The 21,136-nt window shown below is 34.2% G+C and overlaps 1 protein-coding gene across 1 annotated transcript in view; it reads left to right on the plus strand.

Moving 5' to 3' along the window:
* RSRC1 (arginine and serine rich coiled-coil 1) overlaps positions 1-21,136 on the plus strand; it is a 371,133-nt gene that overhangs the window by 79,123 nt on the left and 270,874 nt on the right. Inside the window, exon 4 of the mRNA XM_088794615.1 lies at positions 12,173-12,346. Coding sequence (XP_088650741.1) covers positions 12,173-12,346 — 174 coding nt within the window. The remainder of the gene's footprint in view (positions 1-12,172; positions 12,347-21,136) is intronic.

The following is a 21,136-nucleotide window of genomic DNA, read 5'->3' on the forward strand; positions in this document are numbered from 1 at the left end:
AAATGTCCCCAAACAACAAAAGGAGATGACAGTGATAATTATATGTTTAAAAACTCCAGAGAATTAGAAGAGGTAGAATAGATGACTATAGCTAGCATGCTTCTGAGCACGTAGACGGTCCTTAGGAATAATAGGCTCAAATGTTATGCTCTGTAACTTGGCTAAATAAGAGATACACTAGCAAGCACATACTTGTGCGTGTTTTAGAGCACTGACTGTTATGGTAAATGAGAGATTGGTTTTGATTTTTATTTACCAGCTTTGAATTTTGATAACTCAGTTAACTTGATGTGAATTATTAGGTCCAAGTAAATATATCTGGAATCGTTATAAGAAGTATTTCAGTTGGGGTACTGTACCACCAGCTCTGTTCACAAGCACTTGCTCTACAGCAACTTGATCCAGGGCCCCTGCTGAGGACAGTTCACTTTGGTTCTGCAGTTCAGAACAAGTGGCAACTATACTGATCTAGACTTTTCTCTAGGGCAGACTATTAACCCACTCAGTTCATCTTAGTTAAAATTCAAAATGTGTGTAGGTTTCCCCAAAGAAATAGCATTGTTGTTGGTGATGTATTTCTCCATTCTTCTTCGTCATTTCCACCAAGGGTTTCTCAACTTTATTACTTTTTTGGAAGAATCAAACTTTGTCTTTCTTAATCTTCTGGTTCATTAATGTTTGCTTTTTTTCTTTATTTCTTTACCGTCTGTGAGTACAGTTTTCTGTTCTTTTTCTAACTCCTTTAGATGGATGCTTAGATTATTTCTTTTAGCTTTTATTCTTTTCTGTGTATTTAATACTGTAAATTCTTCCCTTTACTGTGCTTTAGCTGTAGCCTACACATTTTTGATATGCCATATTTTAGTTTTCATTCAGTTCAAATTTAAAAATATCCATTGTTATTTCGTCTTTTCCATGAGTTATATTGATAACTTAATTTTCAAACATTTGGAGGCTTGTCTTATTTTTCTTTCTTTTTTGTTTCTAATTCCACTGTAGTGAGAGAAAATTATCTGAATACCTTTCATCTTTTAAATGTGTTGAGATTAGCTTTATAGCCCATCATAAGGTTTATTTTAAGAAATACTACAGGTATACTTCCTAAAAATGAATATTACACAGTTAAAAAGGTGGATTTAACTATTTGTTCAAATCTTCTATATCTTTATTTTTAATTTTCCTTTTAAAATCTGCTTATTTTATCAGTTAGTGAGAGATCTCCGTGGATTTGTCTGTTTAACTTCAAGTTCTGTCAACTGCTTTATATATTTTGAAGCTATATTATTAAGAGTATGCAAATTCAGACTTGGTTTATATTATTTTTTGAGTGACTTTATCATCATCATAAGTCTCTATTTCTATAAATACGAGTAGTTCGTATCTTAAAGTCTACTTTGTTTGATATTGATATAATTTGACCATCTTTCTTTTTGTTAATGTTTGCATGATATCTTTTGTCATTGTTTTACTATAAAACTTTCTTTGTTTTTGTATTTAACGTGTTTATTTTGAAAGCTGTCGATAGTTTGCTTGTTTTTAGTCTGATGGTCTTTTTCTTTCAATTGTATTGTTTAGTCTATTTATGTTTATTGATTACTGTTATATTTGGGTTTAAATCTCCCATCTTATTATTATTTTTTTCTGTTTGTCCAATCCACTCTTTTTTATACTTTCTTTGGATTAATTGTATTTCGTTTTCTTCTTTATTGGCTTGTTAAACATTCTTTTAATTTTACTTTGAGTGCTGAACTTGAAATTGTAGCATGTCCTTGACTTTAGAGTGTAACATAAATTAGTATTTTTAGCACTTTTTTTCCTATAGCTTTTATACTTAAATAGCTGACTAGATGTACCACGTTTCCTCCCCATTGAACTCGAGGAAAATTAAAGCCATTGTTTTGCTGTGTATCTTGCAGTTGAGAAGACTGATGCCGACTTTCTTTGTTGGTGACTTGATCAGGGTATTCTTCCTTTATCATTAATGTGCAGTAACTTCATCAGGCTATCTCACAGTTGACTATGGTTAATCCATTTCCCCAAATACACAGTGGACCCTTTCTACACGTAGATTCTTTTAGTTCCAAAGTGTTCTTGGATTATGATTGTAATATTAGTTCTCTTGCCTTGTTTTTTCTCCTTCTGGAGCCTCAGGTTAGAAATCAATTTTCTGCCTCTTCTTTCTATTACTTTTATTGATCCTTTTGACTAGTTTTATTTGATAAAAGTTTATTTTTCTTGGGTCTTTTATCAGTAACATCTCTGTCTCTTATTATATGCTATGTTTAATTAATGTTGAAATTTAATGTTATTGTCTCCTCTGCTTTATTGTTTTTTTGTGGAGCATATTTGTATTACCTGAAAAATTTGATTCTACCTTTGTTTCTCTTCTTACAGTTGCTTTATATGGATGTTGAATTTTTTTTGTTTGTTCATGATAATGTGAAGCGTTTTCCTGAATCAGCAATAACAGACAATTCTATGGATGGAGTAAAGGTTTTGGGTGATTTATAAGGTTACTTGAATGGTGCTGAACTATTATTAACACAGTGCGGTGGAGTTTCTTTAACAAATGGGGAACTTTCTGGAAAAAGCTAGGCCTATTTTCAGGTCCTTGGATGCCATCTTGGTTTTATAGAACCCTGAGCTTCAGCACCTTGTTTTATAGTTTTTCTTTCACCACCATACCACCAATGGACACTTCTCTTTTCAAAGTGTATCTCTTCCCTAGAGTGTAGGTCCTTTTTAAAAGTTCCCCTTATTATTAAAGTTTTAGTTGGATTTTGGTTGCGGGTGAAAGTAGATGTCCATGTTCAAAATGTCATCTTGACATGGAATCCGTATTAGTTTATTCCAGGTGTAATTTTTAAATTTAATTTTAATTACAGTTTTATTTGATGGTAAATATAGCCTTTAGTCATAGAACTATACTAAGAGACTATTTGAAGTACTGTATTTCTTTGAGGGATAAAATATTAGGATATTTATTTTGATTACATGTGCTTAGAACTTATTAGCCAATTAAGAAACTTGACGAATTGGTTCTTGTGGGCAGTAATTCATTTTATGTAGGGATGTTACAGTGATTCTTCCTATTTTGTAGATATTGAAATCATTTATCTGGTATAATAGGACATTTTGCTGTCCATTTATTGCTTATATATTGTGTGTTCTAGAGTGCCACATTTTTTATCAAATGTCTTTGCTTATAATATATCTCCATATTGGCTTTGGTACTCCAGAGATTTCTGGAGTGATTTATCAGAACAGTATTTATTTAAGGAATGAGGGACAAGTTCGCATCTTAAATTTTAGTATAGTTTCTTTGACTTTTTTTGATTGTCTGGTCAAAGTGGGAAATCTCTTTGATCTGTTACTTTCTTCTTAATGGAGATCTTTCAAATATATAATTAAAATTACTTATTTAATAAAGTAAATTGAGTTGTTCATATGTCTAGGATGTGAGTTTTCCTCAAAATTGTATAAAGTAATTATCATGACAACTAAGAAGTCAGCAGCTTAATTCATTTTAATCTGTGATTTGGTGGTCCTTTATAATAACCTTTAATAATGTTGTTTTGTCTGTGTTTTCATTTGCTATCTTTTCCCTGTATATTCTTTCTAGAGTCATCTTTTGCTTCTGGTAGCCTATCAGCAAGATTAAGAGGCCTATAATATCAGGACTAAAATAATGAACATTAAGACATTGGGGGGAAGTTCCAGTGGCTTATATAACATAGTGATATTTTAAAACTCATTACTTTTTTTAAATTTGACATCATGGGTGACAACTTACGAGTCTGCTGTTGCTAGTATCATAGTTCATTGAGCCACACCAGCAATATTTATAGATGAATATTTGAGAGTGGCAGGGGTTGCTTGTATGAAGTCATATGATGAATATTGAGCAAGATATTTTTGGAGAATGGCAGGCATTTGCTTTCTACAATGCAATCTTTGTGTTAGGGAAAACCATGGGATCAGTTTGGAGATAATTGAGTTTATTTCATCAATTGGGTAAATTGGGAAGATCTAAGATTGGAAAAGTTGGTGCTATGGGGAGATAATATTATAATTTATAGAAGGTTTCTAATTGCAGTGTCCAGCTTTGCAATGACGGTGCTAGAGTGATCATACTGTCCGTTTTTTCTGGGACAATACTAATTTAGACCTGTTGTTCTTATAGTGCCCTACTTGACTCTCAAAAATATGCCTTTTTTTCCTCTGAAAGCTTGGATGCTAGGTGATATGATTTCCCCATTAATAGCAAACTAGTGAAGGTCATGTATTTGGCTACTGAGGGTTTTCCTGTGGAGAAGACATGGATCGTTAGCCAAGATTATTATTATTTACCTTCCTCTATAAGAAAAATCTGTTAAAAATGTGAGCAATCCTTATGCCAGCCTTAAGATTTTAAAGGTCCGTTAAAATCAGAATGCTGCTCTTTAATGGATTAGCTATGGTATGAGGGCAACATATTTCATATGCTTCTGATTCCGATTTTACTCATTCATTCAGATTAGCACATCCCTCAGTTACTTCTTTCTCAGTGCCTTCCTCCTCCCGAATCACTTGTCTGCTGTCTCACAATTCAGTCAGGTAATATTATTTAATCCTTACACCCAGAGAGGGAATGACTCATTTGAGGACACCATTATATGAAGAATTCTTTATTTTTTTAACTTAATAATTCTATAACTTTGAGTATATTTGTAGTAGCTACACTTCATTTTAAAGATACAGTAAAAACATAATTTCACCAATCCACCTCATCTGGAATCCACAAAAGGTTACACATATTTTGTCCAAAAGTTTATTTTTCAACAAAAAGGGGCTAACCACTAAGAAATGAGCTTACATTAAAGATTTATTTTAAAAAAGAAGCTCTCAGAGTTTTGTTGTTAGAGTTTAAACTAACATTTAATTTACTTGTGTTTTGTTACTCTACGTTTTCACTAGTTACCGTATTTTGCCATACATAATGTGCACTTTTTTGCCCAAATTTGTGAGGGAAAAATAAGGATGCACATTATACCTGGGTAGTACTAGTTCCATATCTAAATAAATGTTTTTAATTATTTTATTTATGCTTATGAGTTAAAAGTGTAACTCTAGATATCAATAATGATACCCGTATGCAAAATGATACCCTGGAATTTAATAATCAGTTTTGTTGAACTTTCGATGAGCTTGAAATGATGTGTAAATACCGTAGACTTGTTACCGGTACATAAAATTTCTTGTACCTTTTATCTGTTCTTGTGTTTTGTAATTATTTGTTACATAAAATTGCTTGTACCATAATGTTAAAAAATAAATGCTAAAATTCCTTTATAATACAAAAAACAAGTAACTAAATGTAAACAAATAAAAATTTGAATTAAAAAATTAAAAAGAAAGATATTTTCCCTGAAAGTTTGGGCCAAAAACGTGGTTGCACATTATACATGGGAGCACATTTTACACGGCAAAATATGGTAAGTGAAAATGAATTGCCAGAATCAATTTTGGCCCAAAATAATTTAGAACCAAATTAATACAATATATTGTATGTATATACACACATAGTTTATGAGGTCAGACAGTTAAGTTTGGGAACTCATCCTAGAAAAAGTGCTACATACCTCACTGCTGAATATCACTACGGTCACCTTCGAAGTACTCCCCTTGGGAAGCTATGCACTGACGCCAGCGCCTCGTTCATCCTTCAAAGCAATTTTGGAACTCTTTTTCTGGAATGGCCATCAGAGCTGTCGTCATATTACCCTTGATGTCCTGAATGTCATCAAAATGTCTTTTCAGTATTTCCTTTATCTTCGGGTAAAGAAAGAAGTCATTGGGGGCCAGATCAGGTGAGTAGGGAGGGTGTTCCAATACAGTTATTTGTGTACTGGCTAAAATCTTCCTCACAGACAGTACCGTGTGAGTTGGTGCATTGTGACGCAAGAGCCATGAATCATTGGTGAAAATTTCAGGTAGTCTAACTTTCACGCAGCTTTTTTAGCACTTCCAAATAGTAAACTTGGTGTAATGATGAGTGGGAAAAGAGAGAGGAGGAGCACATGCTAGAGTAGGACTAATGAATTTATTTAGCAATATCTAATCAATTTATTTAGCAATATGCAATAGAAAAAAACAAAAGCAATTAATAGAATATGCTAATGACAGAAAGTAAACGTGGTTAAGACTAAAATATGCCAAAGAAGGGGGCCGGCCCAGTGGCTCAGGCGGTTGGAGCACCGTGCTCCTAACACCCAAGGCTGCCAGTTCGATTCCCACATGGGCCAGTGGACTCTCAACCACTACAAAAATGGCAAAAGGTGGCTGGTTCGATTCCTCGACTCCCGCAAAGGATGGTTGGCTCCACCCCCTGCAACTGAGATTGAACTTGGCACCTTGAACTGAGCTTCCGCTGAGCTCCCGTTTGGCTCAGTTGGTTGGAGCGCGTCCTCTCAACCACAAGGTTGCTGATTCGACTTCCGCAAGGGATGGTGGGCTGTGCCCCCTGCAACTAACAATGGCAACTGGACCTGGAGCTGAAGTGTGCCCTCCATAACTACAATTGAAAGGATAACAACTTGACTTGGAAAAAATCCTGGAAGTACACACTGTTCCCCAATAAAGTCCTGTTCCCCTTCCTCAATAAAATCTTAAATAAATAAATAAATAAATAAATAAATAAATAAATAAATAAATAAAAATAAAATATGCCAAAGAAGCTCACCAAACCGTAGGAAAAACAATACTGGAACAGTCAGGAATCAAAACCTTGCCAGATCTGCAGCTAAGAGAAACTCAGGCGTCTCCCATTGCTGCATGCTAGTTCCCCAGAATGTTGGTGGTGCTGCTGTTGCTGTTTTTGTTGTTGGAAGTTAGGGCATCTTCTGATACTGCAAGCTGCATACAAGTTTCTAAAATGCTAACAAGTTCTCAAGAATGTTGCTGCTATTGCTGTTGCTGCTGTTGTTGCTGTAAGTTAGGACATCTCCCTTTGCTGTAAGCTGCAAGCTGCATACAAGTTTTCAAAATGCTAACCAGTTCTCAAGAAGGATAACCGTGGGGAAAAACACTGGAGAGGTTGGGAACCAGCGAGACCTCACCAGGTCTGCGGCTGGAAGTCAGGGCGTCTCCTGGTGTTGTTATAAGCTGCATGTTGCTGGAAGATTGCAAAATGTTAGAACGATGAAGAATTACCAATGACAAAAGACGAAATGATGAAATTATACTGCCAACTGAGGTCTGTCTTATGTATTTTCTCAGATGTACCTTAGACCCAAGCTTCTTGTTCCTGCCTCCCCCTCGGCAAATGGCCAGTTCCAGGAGGTTTCAGATAAGAATATTGCTCATTCTGTGATAAGAATATTGCTTGTTCGGCTGAAGGGCCAGTTCATTGGGACAAACAACACCTGCTGTTCTCGCCTGGGACCATCGGCCCAAGGACTGCAAAAGCCTGGCAACATGCCTGTCGTGTCATTCTGATATAACTTAGTTACTTCTCCACCTCATCTGCTCATGTGGGCAAAACAGACAGAAAGTAACATCTTCCTATATCTCTCCTGCTGGGAACTAGATGAGGGAGAAATTTTCTTAACCCTAAGCTAACCAATACCTCACATGCAGTCTCTCACGGGAGGGAACCCCACATGCAGTCTCATGTGAGGGAACGAAAAGCTAACTAACAGCTAACCAATACCTCAGTGCAGTCTCTCATGTGAGGGAACCCCACATGCAGTCTCTCATGTGGCGAAACAAAGGAACAAAAACTAACAGGCAAAAGATAACCATCACCTCTCATGCAGTCTCATGCGAGGGAGCAGAAAGCCAACTAAAAGCTAACCAAATCCTCACGTGCAGTTTCTCACGTGCAGTTTCTCACGTGAGGGAACCTCACATGCAGTCTCTCATGTGGGGAAACAAAGTAACAAAAACTAAATACAAAAGCTCACATCAGCCAACAAGGCAAATTTTCCTCAACATCTCCCCTACACTTGGTTAACTGTCCAGTTGGTACAAATTCGTAATGAATAATCCCTCTGATATCAAAAAAGGTTAGCAACATCATTGCAACAAGTTCGCGAACTTAATTGTCAGACCCTTGTATGTATACTGGGTGAGTTTATCAGAAAAAAGGCCCCACTTCATTTTTTAGTATTATTACTCTGTTTTAATCAGAAAACTTTAAATTCTGACTGGCTATTGTTCAAAGATTTTAGAATAAACTTTCAAATTCTTTATATATCCACATACAACATAAGATTTATTTAGAAATGAATAAGGTAACATCTGTGGGTGCAATAAATTGTCATGATAAATTTAAAATTTTTAAATTTATTGCAATAACATTTGTTACTAACATTATATAAATTTTAGGTACAGCTTGATAATACAACATTTGTATACTTTGTTTTTTGCTCAGTACCTGAAGTCTAGTCTCCTTCCATCACCATATATATTTGACCCCATTTACCCTCTTTATCCTCCCCCACTCCTTTCCCCTCTGGCAGCCACCATTCTGTTGTTTGTATCTATGAGGTTTTTTGTTTGTTTGTTAAAACTTTATGTGGAAAGAAGTCATATGTCAAAATTAAGAGAGGGAGTAGTGAAAGAAAAAATTATAGAAATTTAATTTATTTGTTTGAGGGGTGATATTGGGGAACAGTGCGTTTCTCCAGGGCCCAACAGCTCCAAGTCAAATCGCTGTCCTTCAATCTAGTTGTGAAGGGCATAGCTCAGCTCAAAGTCCAGTCGCGGGTTTCAGTCTTTAGTTGCAAGGGTGCAGTCCACCATCACATGGGGGAATTGAACTGGCAACCTTGTTGAGAGCTCGCGCTCTAACCAACTGAGCTATCTGGCCACCACTCCAGAAGTTTAGCAGTAGCTCTTTGTCTTCATTCTAGTTGAGGGCACAGCTCACTGGCACATGTGGGAATCGAACTGGCAACCCTGTTGTTCAGAGCTCACACTCTAACCAACTGAGCCATTTGGCTACCCCTAGAAATTTAATTTTTGTAAATTAAGACAATAATAAGCACATGTTGACACATGTAACAATAAATATTGTAACTGCTCAAAATTACATACTAAACAAAAGTTTGTGATCTTCTGATACAATAATGCTCGTTATTTGCTGAGTGAACCAGTTAGGGATGAAAAAGGACAGACATTACTACCCCTGAAACCCATGTAATTCTCTTGAAGACCTACATGTATCCTAAGTACCCAGGACTAGTTCATGTGATCTTTCTATCATCCACATTCTTGCTTTTTGGTAATTTGAGCATGCTGTTTTCTTTTTTGTTTGATCAGTCTCGCTAGGGATTTACCAAATATGTTGATATTCTCAGAGTAACAGATTTTGAGTTTGTTAATTTTCTTTATTGCTTTCTATTCCATTGATTTTTGCTCTTTTATGTTTCCTTCCTTATACCTACTTTGGGTTTACTTTGCTCTTCTTTTTCTAGCTTCATAAAGTGGAACCTTAGGTAATTGATTTTAGACCTTTCTTCCTTTCTAATATAAACAGTTAAAGCTATAAATTTCTCTGCTAAACATAGCTGCATCCCACAAATTCTCCTGTGTTGTATTTTCATTGTCATTGAATAAAAAATATTTTTTAGTTTTTCTTGTGATTTCTGACTTGACCCATGAATTATTTAGAAGTGCATTTAATTTTTATATATTTGGTATTTTTTTGAGATGTTTTATTGTTATTGAATTCTAATTTAATTTCCATTTAATTTATTTGTTTTATGTTTGTCCCTCTGTTTTTTTTTTTTTTTTGTATTTCCTTTCCAGCTTCCTTTTGGATTAATGAATATTTTTAAGAATTTCCTTTTAGTGTATCTTTTGGGTTTTTAGCTATACTTCTTTCCCTTTTTTTCCCTTTAAGTTGTTGCTCTAAGGATTTCATGTGTGCCCTTAGCATTTCAGTGCATTTAGATTTACGTTTTACCATTCACATGAAATGTAGAAACCTTATAACTGTATAGATACATTACTTTCCCCATACATTATTATATTCCCCATACATTATTATATCTACCTTCTTTATAAACTTTTCAGTAAAACATTATAAATTTTACTTTAAGCACATATACATTTTTAAAATAATTTAAGGGAAGTATTTTTTACATTTATACATATATTTACTTTTTCTAGTGGCCTTCATTCCTTCTTCAAGATTCTAGTTTCCATCTGTTATTATTCTCTTCAGCCTGAAAAACTTTAGTATTTATTGTAATGCAGATCTACTGTTCATGATTATGTTTTACTTTTATCTCAAAAATGTCTTTATCTTTATTTTTGAGGTATATTTTTGCTGGCTATTAAATTTTGTGTTATTTTTTCTTTCACCTTGTTAAGATTTTTCTTCTCATCTTCATTGTTTTCTGATGAAAAGTTAGCAGTAATTCATATCATTGCTCTCCAACATGTAATATGTTTTTTTTTCTTTTCTGAATACTTTCAAGATTTCTCTTTATTTTTAGTTTCATCAGTTTGACTATGGTGGTATTAGTCATGGCCTTCATATTTATGTTGGAGTTCACTGAACTTCCAGGATCTGAAAATTTATATTTCACTAAATTTTGGGGAAATTTTGGCCATTAGTTAAAAATTTTGTTTTCTGTCTCATTATTTTTTCTACTTCTGGGTTTAACTAACCATGATAGACATTTGAATATTGTCACCCAGATCCCACAAGATCTGTTTTTCTTTTCTTATTAGCAGTCATTTCCCTCTTATTTCTTCAGATTGTATCATTTCAATTGACTTATTTTCAAGTACAGATTCTGTGCTTACCAATCTGCTTTTAATCTCATTCAACATAATTTTAATTTCAGATATTATGTTTTTAGTTATAGAACTTCGGTTTTTTTTCATTTTCCAGTTTTTTTTTTGTACTAAGATTTTTTAGCTTTATATTTATTACAAGCATAGCTATACTTACTACTTTAAAATCCTTGCTTGCTGATTCCAACATCTGGCTCATCTCTGGGTTAGTCTCCAGTGACTATTGAGAATGGATCACATTTTTTATGTTCATTGTATATCTAGTAATTTGGGATTTTATCCTGGACATGGTAAATGTTGTGTTTTGAATACTCTGGATTCTGTTATATTCCTCGGAAGCATGTTGATTTTTTTTTTTTACTTGTTTGTTAAATCAGGAAATTAACTTAGTTGAATTAAAATTGTAAAAATCCTATCTCTGTGGGCGCAGTTGAAATAATCAATTGGATTTTTTTATCCTTAGTTATTTGGAGTCTGTCCTTTATATGCATAATGTAGGGTTCAGCCAAAGATTTGAACAGTTTGCATATAGAATTTTTAGCTCCCTCCTCTGAGTCTTTTCCAAGATGCCCTATTGCTTTTCCTTTTGCAGTGGTTGCCGTGAGTCTTTCTTCTGATTTTTCATACCAAAGATCCTGAAGTTTTCTGTTGGAGTTATAGCTGTCCTGTATGGCATGAACTTGGGCTTTTCCTCAGAAAAGGAGCTGATAATATGGGAAACTTTCTTACTGCTGTTTACTTTTTCCAAGTATTGGCCCCCTACAGAATCTGCCCTCTTTTGGTTACTATCCAGTGCCTTCAGATAGTTGTTTTTTATAGTTGTCTGTAGGGTCATCACTCGGGTAGAGGCTTTCTCGTCAATACTGTAAGACAGGATTTGAAAATTTTAGTTTTTAGAAGCACGTAGTGTATCCTGCTTAATACTGTCATTCGTTTAATACAAAGAATAGCTGGATTAGAGTAGAAAAATAGTTTTATTGTAACAATTAGAAATAAGGTTGACTATATATACAGAAGCAGAGATTGTAGGGATAGGAACGACCCAATCCATGAATATTAGAGCAGATACATTTAGATTTGTTATATTAATATTATCTGAGGAGACTTGAATAATCAAGACTTGATTTGAACCTTTAAGACTTGCACTTGAAAACACTTTTTTATTAAACCTTAATTTCCTGTAAACTTGACAACATATATCTCTTATATATAGTTTTAACTGAGAGTACTTATTCATAAAGAACCATATTTAGATGCTTGCTTCACAGTTATTTAATTACTGAATCCATAACTAATAAATCCTTTCAGTTACTTTTAAAGCATATTTTTATTTTATAGTACAAAATATATACTAAATGTATTTAATAAAATCTACTTACTATAGGTCCAGGTCAAGACCTCGTCCACGTTCCCATAGTCGAAGCAGTGAAAGGTCCAGTCACAGAAGAACCCGCAGTCGATCTCGAGATAGAGAACGACGTAAAGGCAGAGATAAGGAGAAAAGAGAAAAGGAGAAGGATAAAGGCAAGGACAAGGAATTACACAACATCAAACGTGGGTAAGTTGAAGCAATCTTAAGCAGTGACGACTCATGACTCAATATTCCATGGCAATATTCAAATTAAATTTTCATTCTTTGAGGTTTTCCTTTGATGGGAAAAAGGAGGATATAGTAGAATAAGAAGAAAGGACAAATCAAAATAGTTACCTCAAATTTTTACCATATGATTTACTATTGGTTAGGCCTCTTTCAATGTAGAATGGGGTTTTGGTCAATATTAAGGTGTATGTGTGTGTTAGAGTGAGTGTATATGTATACGAGACCCAGAATTTATTTTTTCTGGAATTGATTTTACTGATAAAATTCTAGCTATGTCCATTTGGAGGATGAAATCCATTCACAACTGTTTATTAAATTAGGAGATGTTAAAATGAAACAAAATATTGGTTTAGTAGCTTAAATTACAGCTTCTGGTTTGTTTTACTCAAAACTGACATTGGGGTCTTTTACTCTATGAAGTGGCACATCTTGGAACTTATCCCCTTTTGTCAGTCTTTCAACACCTTATATATATATTCACTTTAATACTTCAATCAAAAGTGTTTATCTTTAATGTGTCAATCAGCTTCAGTGTTAAATTGAGGAGTTTACCAGGATATTGGATACAGTTCCTTGAGATCTTGATTCTCTGAAGAATTGAGTTTATTAAATGATATGGAACTCTTTTCTAATCCTTTTTCCCAATTGTCTGAGTGTTTATTATATAAAACTGCCTAGATTGTTGGCTTTTAAGTCTTCTTTGAAATGATAAATTTGTGGTGGATTTTGCAAGAGGATAACATTCTTATGTAACTTTCTTTCTCCTTATTTCCCCACAACCATTAACACAAATTGAACAGTTGTGATCCTGCAAAATTCTGGGTTCTGCCCTTTTGTTGTTTTAAGGGTAGTTGAATGTTATAGAAGAGGAGATAGGCTTGGCTGTCTGGCTATAAGGACAGGGAGGCAGAGTTAGCCAGAGCTGGTGGAATGGAATGAGGATCAATCAGAGAAGGTAGGGAGGATACCTGCTGATAAAGGGAGAAAGGTGGGAGGATGATAGAGTTGAAGAGAGGACACAGGGTAGGTTTCTGAGAATGAAAAATATGGACTAAAAGAATGAATAAATTATGTCAAAGAACTGCCTTGCTTCTTTGTTCCTTTTTTCCTTCTTTAGGTTTATACTTTAGATATTGCATGGCTATGAGAAGTATGACTATGATTTTTACTGATCATTAAATTTTTGCTTTCTACCTCACCAACTGTTAATTTTTTAGAGTAATACTTGTACAGTTGATGTAAAATTGATAATACATAAGGCATTATTTTGGGGATTTTAAAGGTAAGAGAAATGAGAATATGAATTAAAAAATGGAGGTCATGTGGTTTCAGGAAAAGTTCTCAGATGGTGACATTAATCTTGAAGGTCTGGACCAGCTTTACAGGTTAGACCTCTCCCATCACCCAAGAGTTGATTATGTTCAAGGGACTGATTTCTGGGTGACAGGTTCACAAGACAATAATGTTGTATTTGTTACTATTTCTTACATCTCAGCAAAGGCAGTGAACAAGGTCAAAACAAGAAGGGTCAGTTGAAGGACCCTGCATGCTGATGCCAAAAAGCTGTGAGTAGCCTGATCGAGCCATTTCCACGGTTTTAGTGGACCTTAGTACTGGGCGGTGCTATGTCAGGATTCCTCCTGGTTTAGTGCTGAGGACACGCAAATTTGTACCTTTTTGGTATGACCTGAAGTCAGGATTTTGGGGGGGCAGTGTATACATTTAATATGGTAGTATTTACAGAGGGTGCCAAAAAGAAATGAAAAATGTATACACGTTTTAAGAAAGGAAAAAGCTGTATTAAAATTGTGATGCTCCATATATACTGATAACAAAAGAGGAATACAAATCATGTGTATACATTTTTTTTGGCACCCCTGGTATATATGTACAGATTCACCCTGCTTTGCTCCAAAAATAATTTATCTTTTTTAAAACCATATGTGTTTATTTCTTAAACCTGAGCTATTCAGGGCAGAGAATGTGTCTTTATACTCTTGTATCACTCAGAGTACCTAATGTACATGTTCGTCGTTAATAAATACTTACTGGTTATTGATCAGATAGGCTCATTGATTCGTTCACTTGTTCAGTCAACAGTATTTAAATGCCTTCTGTTTATCAACTGTGATTTTAGGTAATTAGGGACATAATGGTAGGCTAGTCCTACTTGGGGATTTCATGCAGGTGGCAAACATAAACATAAATAGAAGAGAAGGTATATAAGTAATTACAGTGAAATCAGATGAATGTTTCAATAAGAAGCTATGGAAACATCGTATGAGTTAGGATGCTTTAGCCATAAGTAACAAAACCTAACTAATAGTAGTTTAAACCAGGGGCAGCAAAGTTTTTTATATCAATAAAGGGCTAGATAGTAAATAATTTAGGCTTTCTGGGCCTTATGTCTGTTGCAACTGCTGAACTCTGCCCTTTTAGCACAAAAGCAGCCATAGATAATACTAAATGAACAGCATGGCTGTGTTCCAGTATAAAAGGAACAATATATTTACAAAAATAGGCAGTTGGCTAGATTTGGCTCAAGGGTTTTATATATATATAGTTTGTCAACATCTGGCCTAAGCCATAAGTACATTTATTGCTAATATAACAGTTTGCAGCTAAGCAGACCTGGGTCCTTTCTTTCCTTCCAACAGGCTAATCTCAGCATGTTAGCTTTCATCTTCAGTCTTGACACATCCTGGTTGAAAAACAGTTCTATGAACCTTAAGTTGGTTGATATACACTAGTCATCATGTCAGGGAGGGGCTCTCAGAAGAGATGTTTTTACATTGAAGGAAGGAAGAGATGGGAAAGAATGGTGTATGCAGCATGAACTTCATATGGAAATACTTGGAGGCACAGGAGGTGGGTATGGCATACTTGAGAAACTGAGGTCTAATGGGGCTTGGTTTAGAGTAGAAGAGGAATGAATAATAATGAGAGGTGATTATTGGAATACCTTATAAGCTGTGTCAAGGAGTTTGGAGTTAATTCTGAAGGCAGTGAGCAGCCAATGAAGTTTCAAGTAATGATCTGATTGGTTCTACATGAAGTATGAACAAAATGCTTTACTTATAGTGGACATAATAAATAATAAGCATCTAACATTTTATATACACTTTCTAAGTATCAGAAATTTCGCTAAGCAATTGATGTGCATTATCTCACTTAAAATAGTTGCTTTTGTTAATCCTGTTTCTATAGATGAAGGCTTGTGATCATAGAGCTCGTAAATGACAATCTTCAAATTCAAATTCATTGACCACAGCACCTGACTCCTTAACAGTACACTCTACCCACACTTCTGTAGTGATCCATAATTATTGATGAAATAAGAGTGCTTGAGATCAAGTGATGCACTATGCTTAAACTTTCGTAGAAAATAGCTAAAAAAAAACGGAAAGAAGTTTCTTGGCCTTATTTTTCTCTGATCAGGCCAGAAATCTATCAATAAAAGCTTCCTTCTTGTCTCCCTCTTCCTTCCTTCCTTTCTTCCTTTCCCACATCAGCATTTCATCTGTTTATTTAGAATTGTATTTAATTTTATGTAATAAACTCACAAAACATTTCTAGGCCTTAGTTAAATTTATTTCTATGATGGTTTCATTGGCTGTCTCATTCCACATGGTTTAAAAAAAAAAAAAAAAGGAAAGGAACACATGTGGGTAGAGAGAAAGTAAAAAGATTCACAAAATTCACAAACAGTTTAATTAAGACTTAGGCATTACTTCATTATAATTGTACAACCCAATGATAAATATTTTTGCTTGTGCTAACTAACCACAATGCTTCCTCACATAAGAGATAACCTATATGCCTCTGCTTCTTTATGCATAGCAATCTGTGTTTTTATCAAGCCAATTTGAAAATACCAGTATTAGATAAATATTGATAGAACATGAAGCATACATTTATAAAGTACAAAAGGAGAGTAAGTACAATAATGATAAAGGAGTGTTTTATAAATTGGGAAACATAAAAACAGAGAAAGGAATGCCCAAGCAGAAATTAATGAGCCTGATAATAAGGAAGAGCTTTTTTTAATTAGACTTTTGAGAAAAAAGATAGGAAATTAAATAATTCAGAAAAGTCTTTTTAAAATGGGAGCAAATTAAGTACAGTCCTGAAAATTCCTGGAACATTGAATGATTGTAATTAGAATTTGCCTTATAATGTCATCAATTGATCTATTCATTTTATTAATTTGCTGAATAAGGGAGAACTAATACAAACTGGAAGAGTAACAGGAGTTTGTAGGGACTAAAAGGTGACTTTTCTGACGACGCTATGTGAATGGTTAATATAAGAAAGACACCATCCAAGTCTTTTCTTAGATTTTTATCAAGAAGGTTTAATGACTTTAATTTTTAATGTTTTACATTTATAAAATTTTGTTTTTAAGGATATTTTATTTTTAAAACATTGATGCAGATGTTTCTTGTTTTTATAAGTTTTCACTCTAAATTTAAAAAATTTAGATATTTATCATATTGTAATTGGATTTCTTTTACGGGGATATGTCTTTTCAATGTGAAAACAAATTTTATTAATAACAGAGTTATTAAGTTGAAATTGAACACTTAATATTATTTTGTTAAGCAAATTTTTATTGAGTCAAAAATCAGGAATGTGAAACTGGTCATGGCATCTCATTATTGCAACATAATTGATGATTGTGAACATTGTACACCCCATCTGTGTCTTCTGTGGATTTTTATATTATTGGGCCTTCTTTAGCAACATTTTAATCAAACTCCATAAAGTATAGCCGACTATTATAAAATGTCTTTTAGAGACTTCTTTGAATAATTAGTTGTGAATAAATATGTCCATAACACCAGTGACATTCTACTATTTATTTTAAATCAGAGAGCCATCCTTGAGAGTAGAATTTGGATGGATTTGTTTTAAATCCATTTTCAATCATGATTTGAATGACCAGCCAGGAAAATTTGGTTTAAAGCAGTGATTGCCTCATAAAAAGTTTTCTTAATTTGAGTAACTTTAGGATTCCTGAGGAACCTAATTTGGTATTCCTAAGCGTTTTCTCCTTTATGACTTGCTACTATGTAAGGTTTTCACTTTTGTTATTCCCTTACTAGCTTTTCAGTAGATGGATACTGTTCTCAGAAATGTACCATCAAATCTTCTGGAATACTTTGCTCAAACAGTTGAGTTTATACTTTTCGTACTTTACACAACTTTCTGAAGCTTTGTACTTTTACAGAGAGGTAAGAATTTCTCTCTGGACATATATATATATATCTCCATATCCTGACAACTGAAGTAGTTCTTTTTGGTGGGTATTGGGTAGGGAGTATATTTAAATAGAATTTCTTATACTGAATTGTGGCTCCCAGTAAATCTTCTTTAAATCTTTCTGAGAATATGTATAGAAGCCACTGGGATAGCAGTAGAATTGGGCTTCAAATATAGCGCACAGCCTGTAGTTACCTATTTAGAAAATCTTTTATTAAAAAGTTGAATATGCAACGTAATTATATTAGTTATATCACCACTATTTTACGCATGTCTTTTTAGACTAAAAATGCAGAAAGCATATCAACAGAGGCAACATATGCTTTTGTTCATAGGAATTGCTACTTTTGAACATGTAGTTCTGAATAGCGTATTTTTTTTTTTTTTTAATGTGCTAAGGTGTTTAGATTCTGGGAAAGTTACATTGCAAAAATTACAATTTTTGCTCATTTTAAGTCATTCACAATTATCTTCCTTACAGGACAAGTTATCCTGATTCTTATTTTTTTCTTCTGTTAAATGGGGATAACAATATTAAAAAAGCTGTATTAGGAACAGTGTGTATGAGAAGTCCAGTACCATGTAGCAATCATATTTTATAGATATGTCAGTTATGGCTTTGACCTTGGCACTGTTCCAGTGTCTTCAATTGTAAAGTTTCATGTAATAAATTCCTGTTGATGAGGTTTTTCCTACCTAGTGCTTGGCAGAAGATGTTGGAAGTGATTTGGGAATGCTGGGCTCCAAGTTTTGACAGCAGTTACGTACTATTAGAGCCTGTCATATTTTTCCTTACCTCTTATTTCTTTATGCAGCAGGAAGTCATTTATGCTAATTTAGCCCCATTTGCATATAGGTTATAGAGTTCTGTGGTGCAGAGCCTGCTTAGACTCCTTTTAAGTGTCTGTTTGGATCAAAGCAGGGCTGTGTGATAGCTGTTGTCTGACACCAAGCTGTGTGGTGTTGTTTTCATTAAACATTTATCACACTTCGAATGTGACAGCAGGCAACTTTGTGCCAGGATAACATGTTTTCATGCAAAATTTATTGAAAAAGACGAGACTTTGTAAAGAGGTCTTGTTGCCTTTCACCAGTGGCGAAGGGTAAATGTTTGGTTCGAAACAAGTATACCTTTAACACATGTCATTGTAACATGCAAAAGAAGCTTTGTACTGACAATTTTGTTAAGCAAGTAAACAAATACATCTTTATATAAGTGTGTGCACTGGCTTTTTCTTCCTTTTTAAATTAAAGTTTTTACAATTTCCTTGTGGATTGAATGAATACCATAACAGTGGCCCATCGTATTGTTGGGCGTTTTATATTGCAATGAAATTTACCACCCAATTTCCATTATATAGGTTTGATTATTTGTCACTAGGTAATATTTTGTTCAATAGAAACAATCTAATTTTTTCAAAAGGGTGAGGGTAAGAAAGGGAATCTAACATAACAAAAAGAATAATCAGCAAAAGCAGGAGACTAGGGTTTGATAAGTTCTCCCCCAGGTCACCACCTTTCTCTTATTCATTGTATCAATACTTTTAATTATCCCAGTGTTTGCCCGATGGGATTTGATTTGAATGACACCTGATAGAGCACTAAATGGCATGAATTATAGGTTCATTCTTTCTTTTTGTGCTTGCCTGGCTATAAAAAGCCTTGGAATGAGAGAAGTTACTTTTATTTCCCTTTTTCATTCGATAGGAGGCTGAGGCATTATGGTTATAAGGCGTTAGTGAGAGAGTGAAAGTAGTCTCATGCTGGACTTTTTAGTAAGTTTTATCATATGGAGTATAAAAAATTTGGTGAGACCCTTTTCAAGAGGTATTACAAAAATTACGTTGGCATTAACATTGAAATATAAAAGGTTGTGGTAACAGGAGGAACTTCGTCTTAGGAACCATATAGAATCCGCAAGAACCCTCAAATTCTGACTCATTGTGCTTTGGAGCTATTAAGGGATAATTTTTTAAAAAGGTATAATCATGACTCACAAACACACACCAGAGGTATTATTTAGCTCATTAATTAATGAGGGAACCAGTAAGATGTTACAAATAGCTCAAAGGAGAATCCAAGTGTAGATTACATACATAGGCCCCTGGGAATTTGGAACACAAAATTGCTGAATAGATTCAAAACTGCCTTTTTCCACATGGGGGGAGGAAATCAGTTGCAACTCTATTGGACAAAACTCACTTGCTTATCTATAAAAAACAATCATTTGCACTGCTATCAATTATCTATAATTTGTGGAATTTAAAAATATCTCAGACAAGGAAAGGCAGAAATGTTGAGATAACTTGGGAAACACCTTAGGCAGGACACACCCAGTAGTCTTTTCTGGTCATCTCAATCATTTAAAATTTTTTCCTGACAGAGTAACTTATTCTCTTTGACCCTTCAATTTCTTCTTTTGTAAAATGGGGATAATGATCGTTGAAAAGCTGTAAATGCTAGAAGCAGTGTGTGTAAGAAGGCTAGTGCTGTGTAGCAGGATCTCAGTAGATGGTGATTATTTTTTATTAGTAACAGATTTAATGATGGATTCTTGTGATTACCAGTTTCTCAACTATCATTCTTTTTTTCTTACTTTTGTGTCTTTTTAAAGGTGTTTCCCCTCAGCCTGAAATCCTCTTTCTTTTCCACCTCTCCTGCCAGTTCCACTTACCTTTTTGACACTTTGGATGTCACTTCCTTCATGAGGTCTTCCCTGCCTCACTCTAGTGTGTCCTGCAGTTCGTGCTCATGGTGTCTGTACCTAATCTGAATAGACAGCTTTATAATTTTGTAACTACAGAATTGTGTAGTTGCCAGAGTATATTCACCTTATCTGTTTTACTCAATGTTGTAGTTACTTGGATCCTTACAACTATTTAAATATTTATAGAATGAATGAATAAATGAATGTTGTAGAAGTTGTTTCTAGGTAGTAAAATCTGGCTTTTAAGCATTTAAAAATGATAAAATTGAATTTTTGATATTAGGAAAATAATCAGCTTTTTTCTAGTATTCTATGCCTGGTGTAAGTGTGCACATGAACACATATAAACGTATATACCATGTCCATCAAACTCTCCAGACTAGTTTTGAAAAGTCTATATAACTTCCACTGTCTGTTTTCCATACTTTGAAAGTTATCAATCATGCTACAATTAATATCTTTTAGCATCAGGTTTTTAGAAAACTGCATGTCTAGGATTTATATTTTAAATACTGATTAAAATTCCAGTCCTCATTGATGTCTCTTCATGCCTAGTCTAATTTATTTCAGGATCTTAAATGGTATCACCTACTCTGTTGATTTGGTACATCGTTGTAGAGCATGCTACTAGACTTAAAAATGCTATTCCGTAGGGATCTTTTATTGAAGAAGGCCTTGGTGTTTGCCTTCAGTTAGGTTATGTATCGTTTAATTAGCTAAAAATTCTGCACTGTTATTAGAGGAATATAGAGGGAATAAACTTGGGGTGCCAGCCAAGT

Source organism: Rhinolophus sinicus, chromosome 17 (assembly GCF_057876585.1).
Source record: "Rhinolophus sinicus isolate RSI-liver-muscle chromosome 17, RSI-T2T, whole genome shotgun sequence".
In the NCBI taxonomy this organism is placed as follows: Eukaryota; Metazoa; Chordata; class Mammalia; order Chiroptera; family Rhinolophidae; genus Rhinolophus; species Rhinolophus sinicus.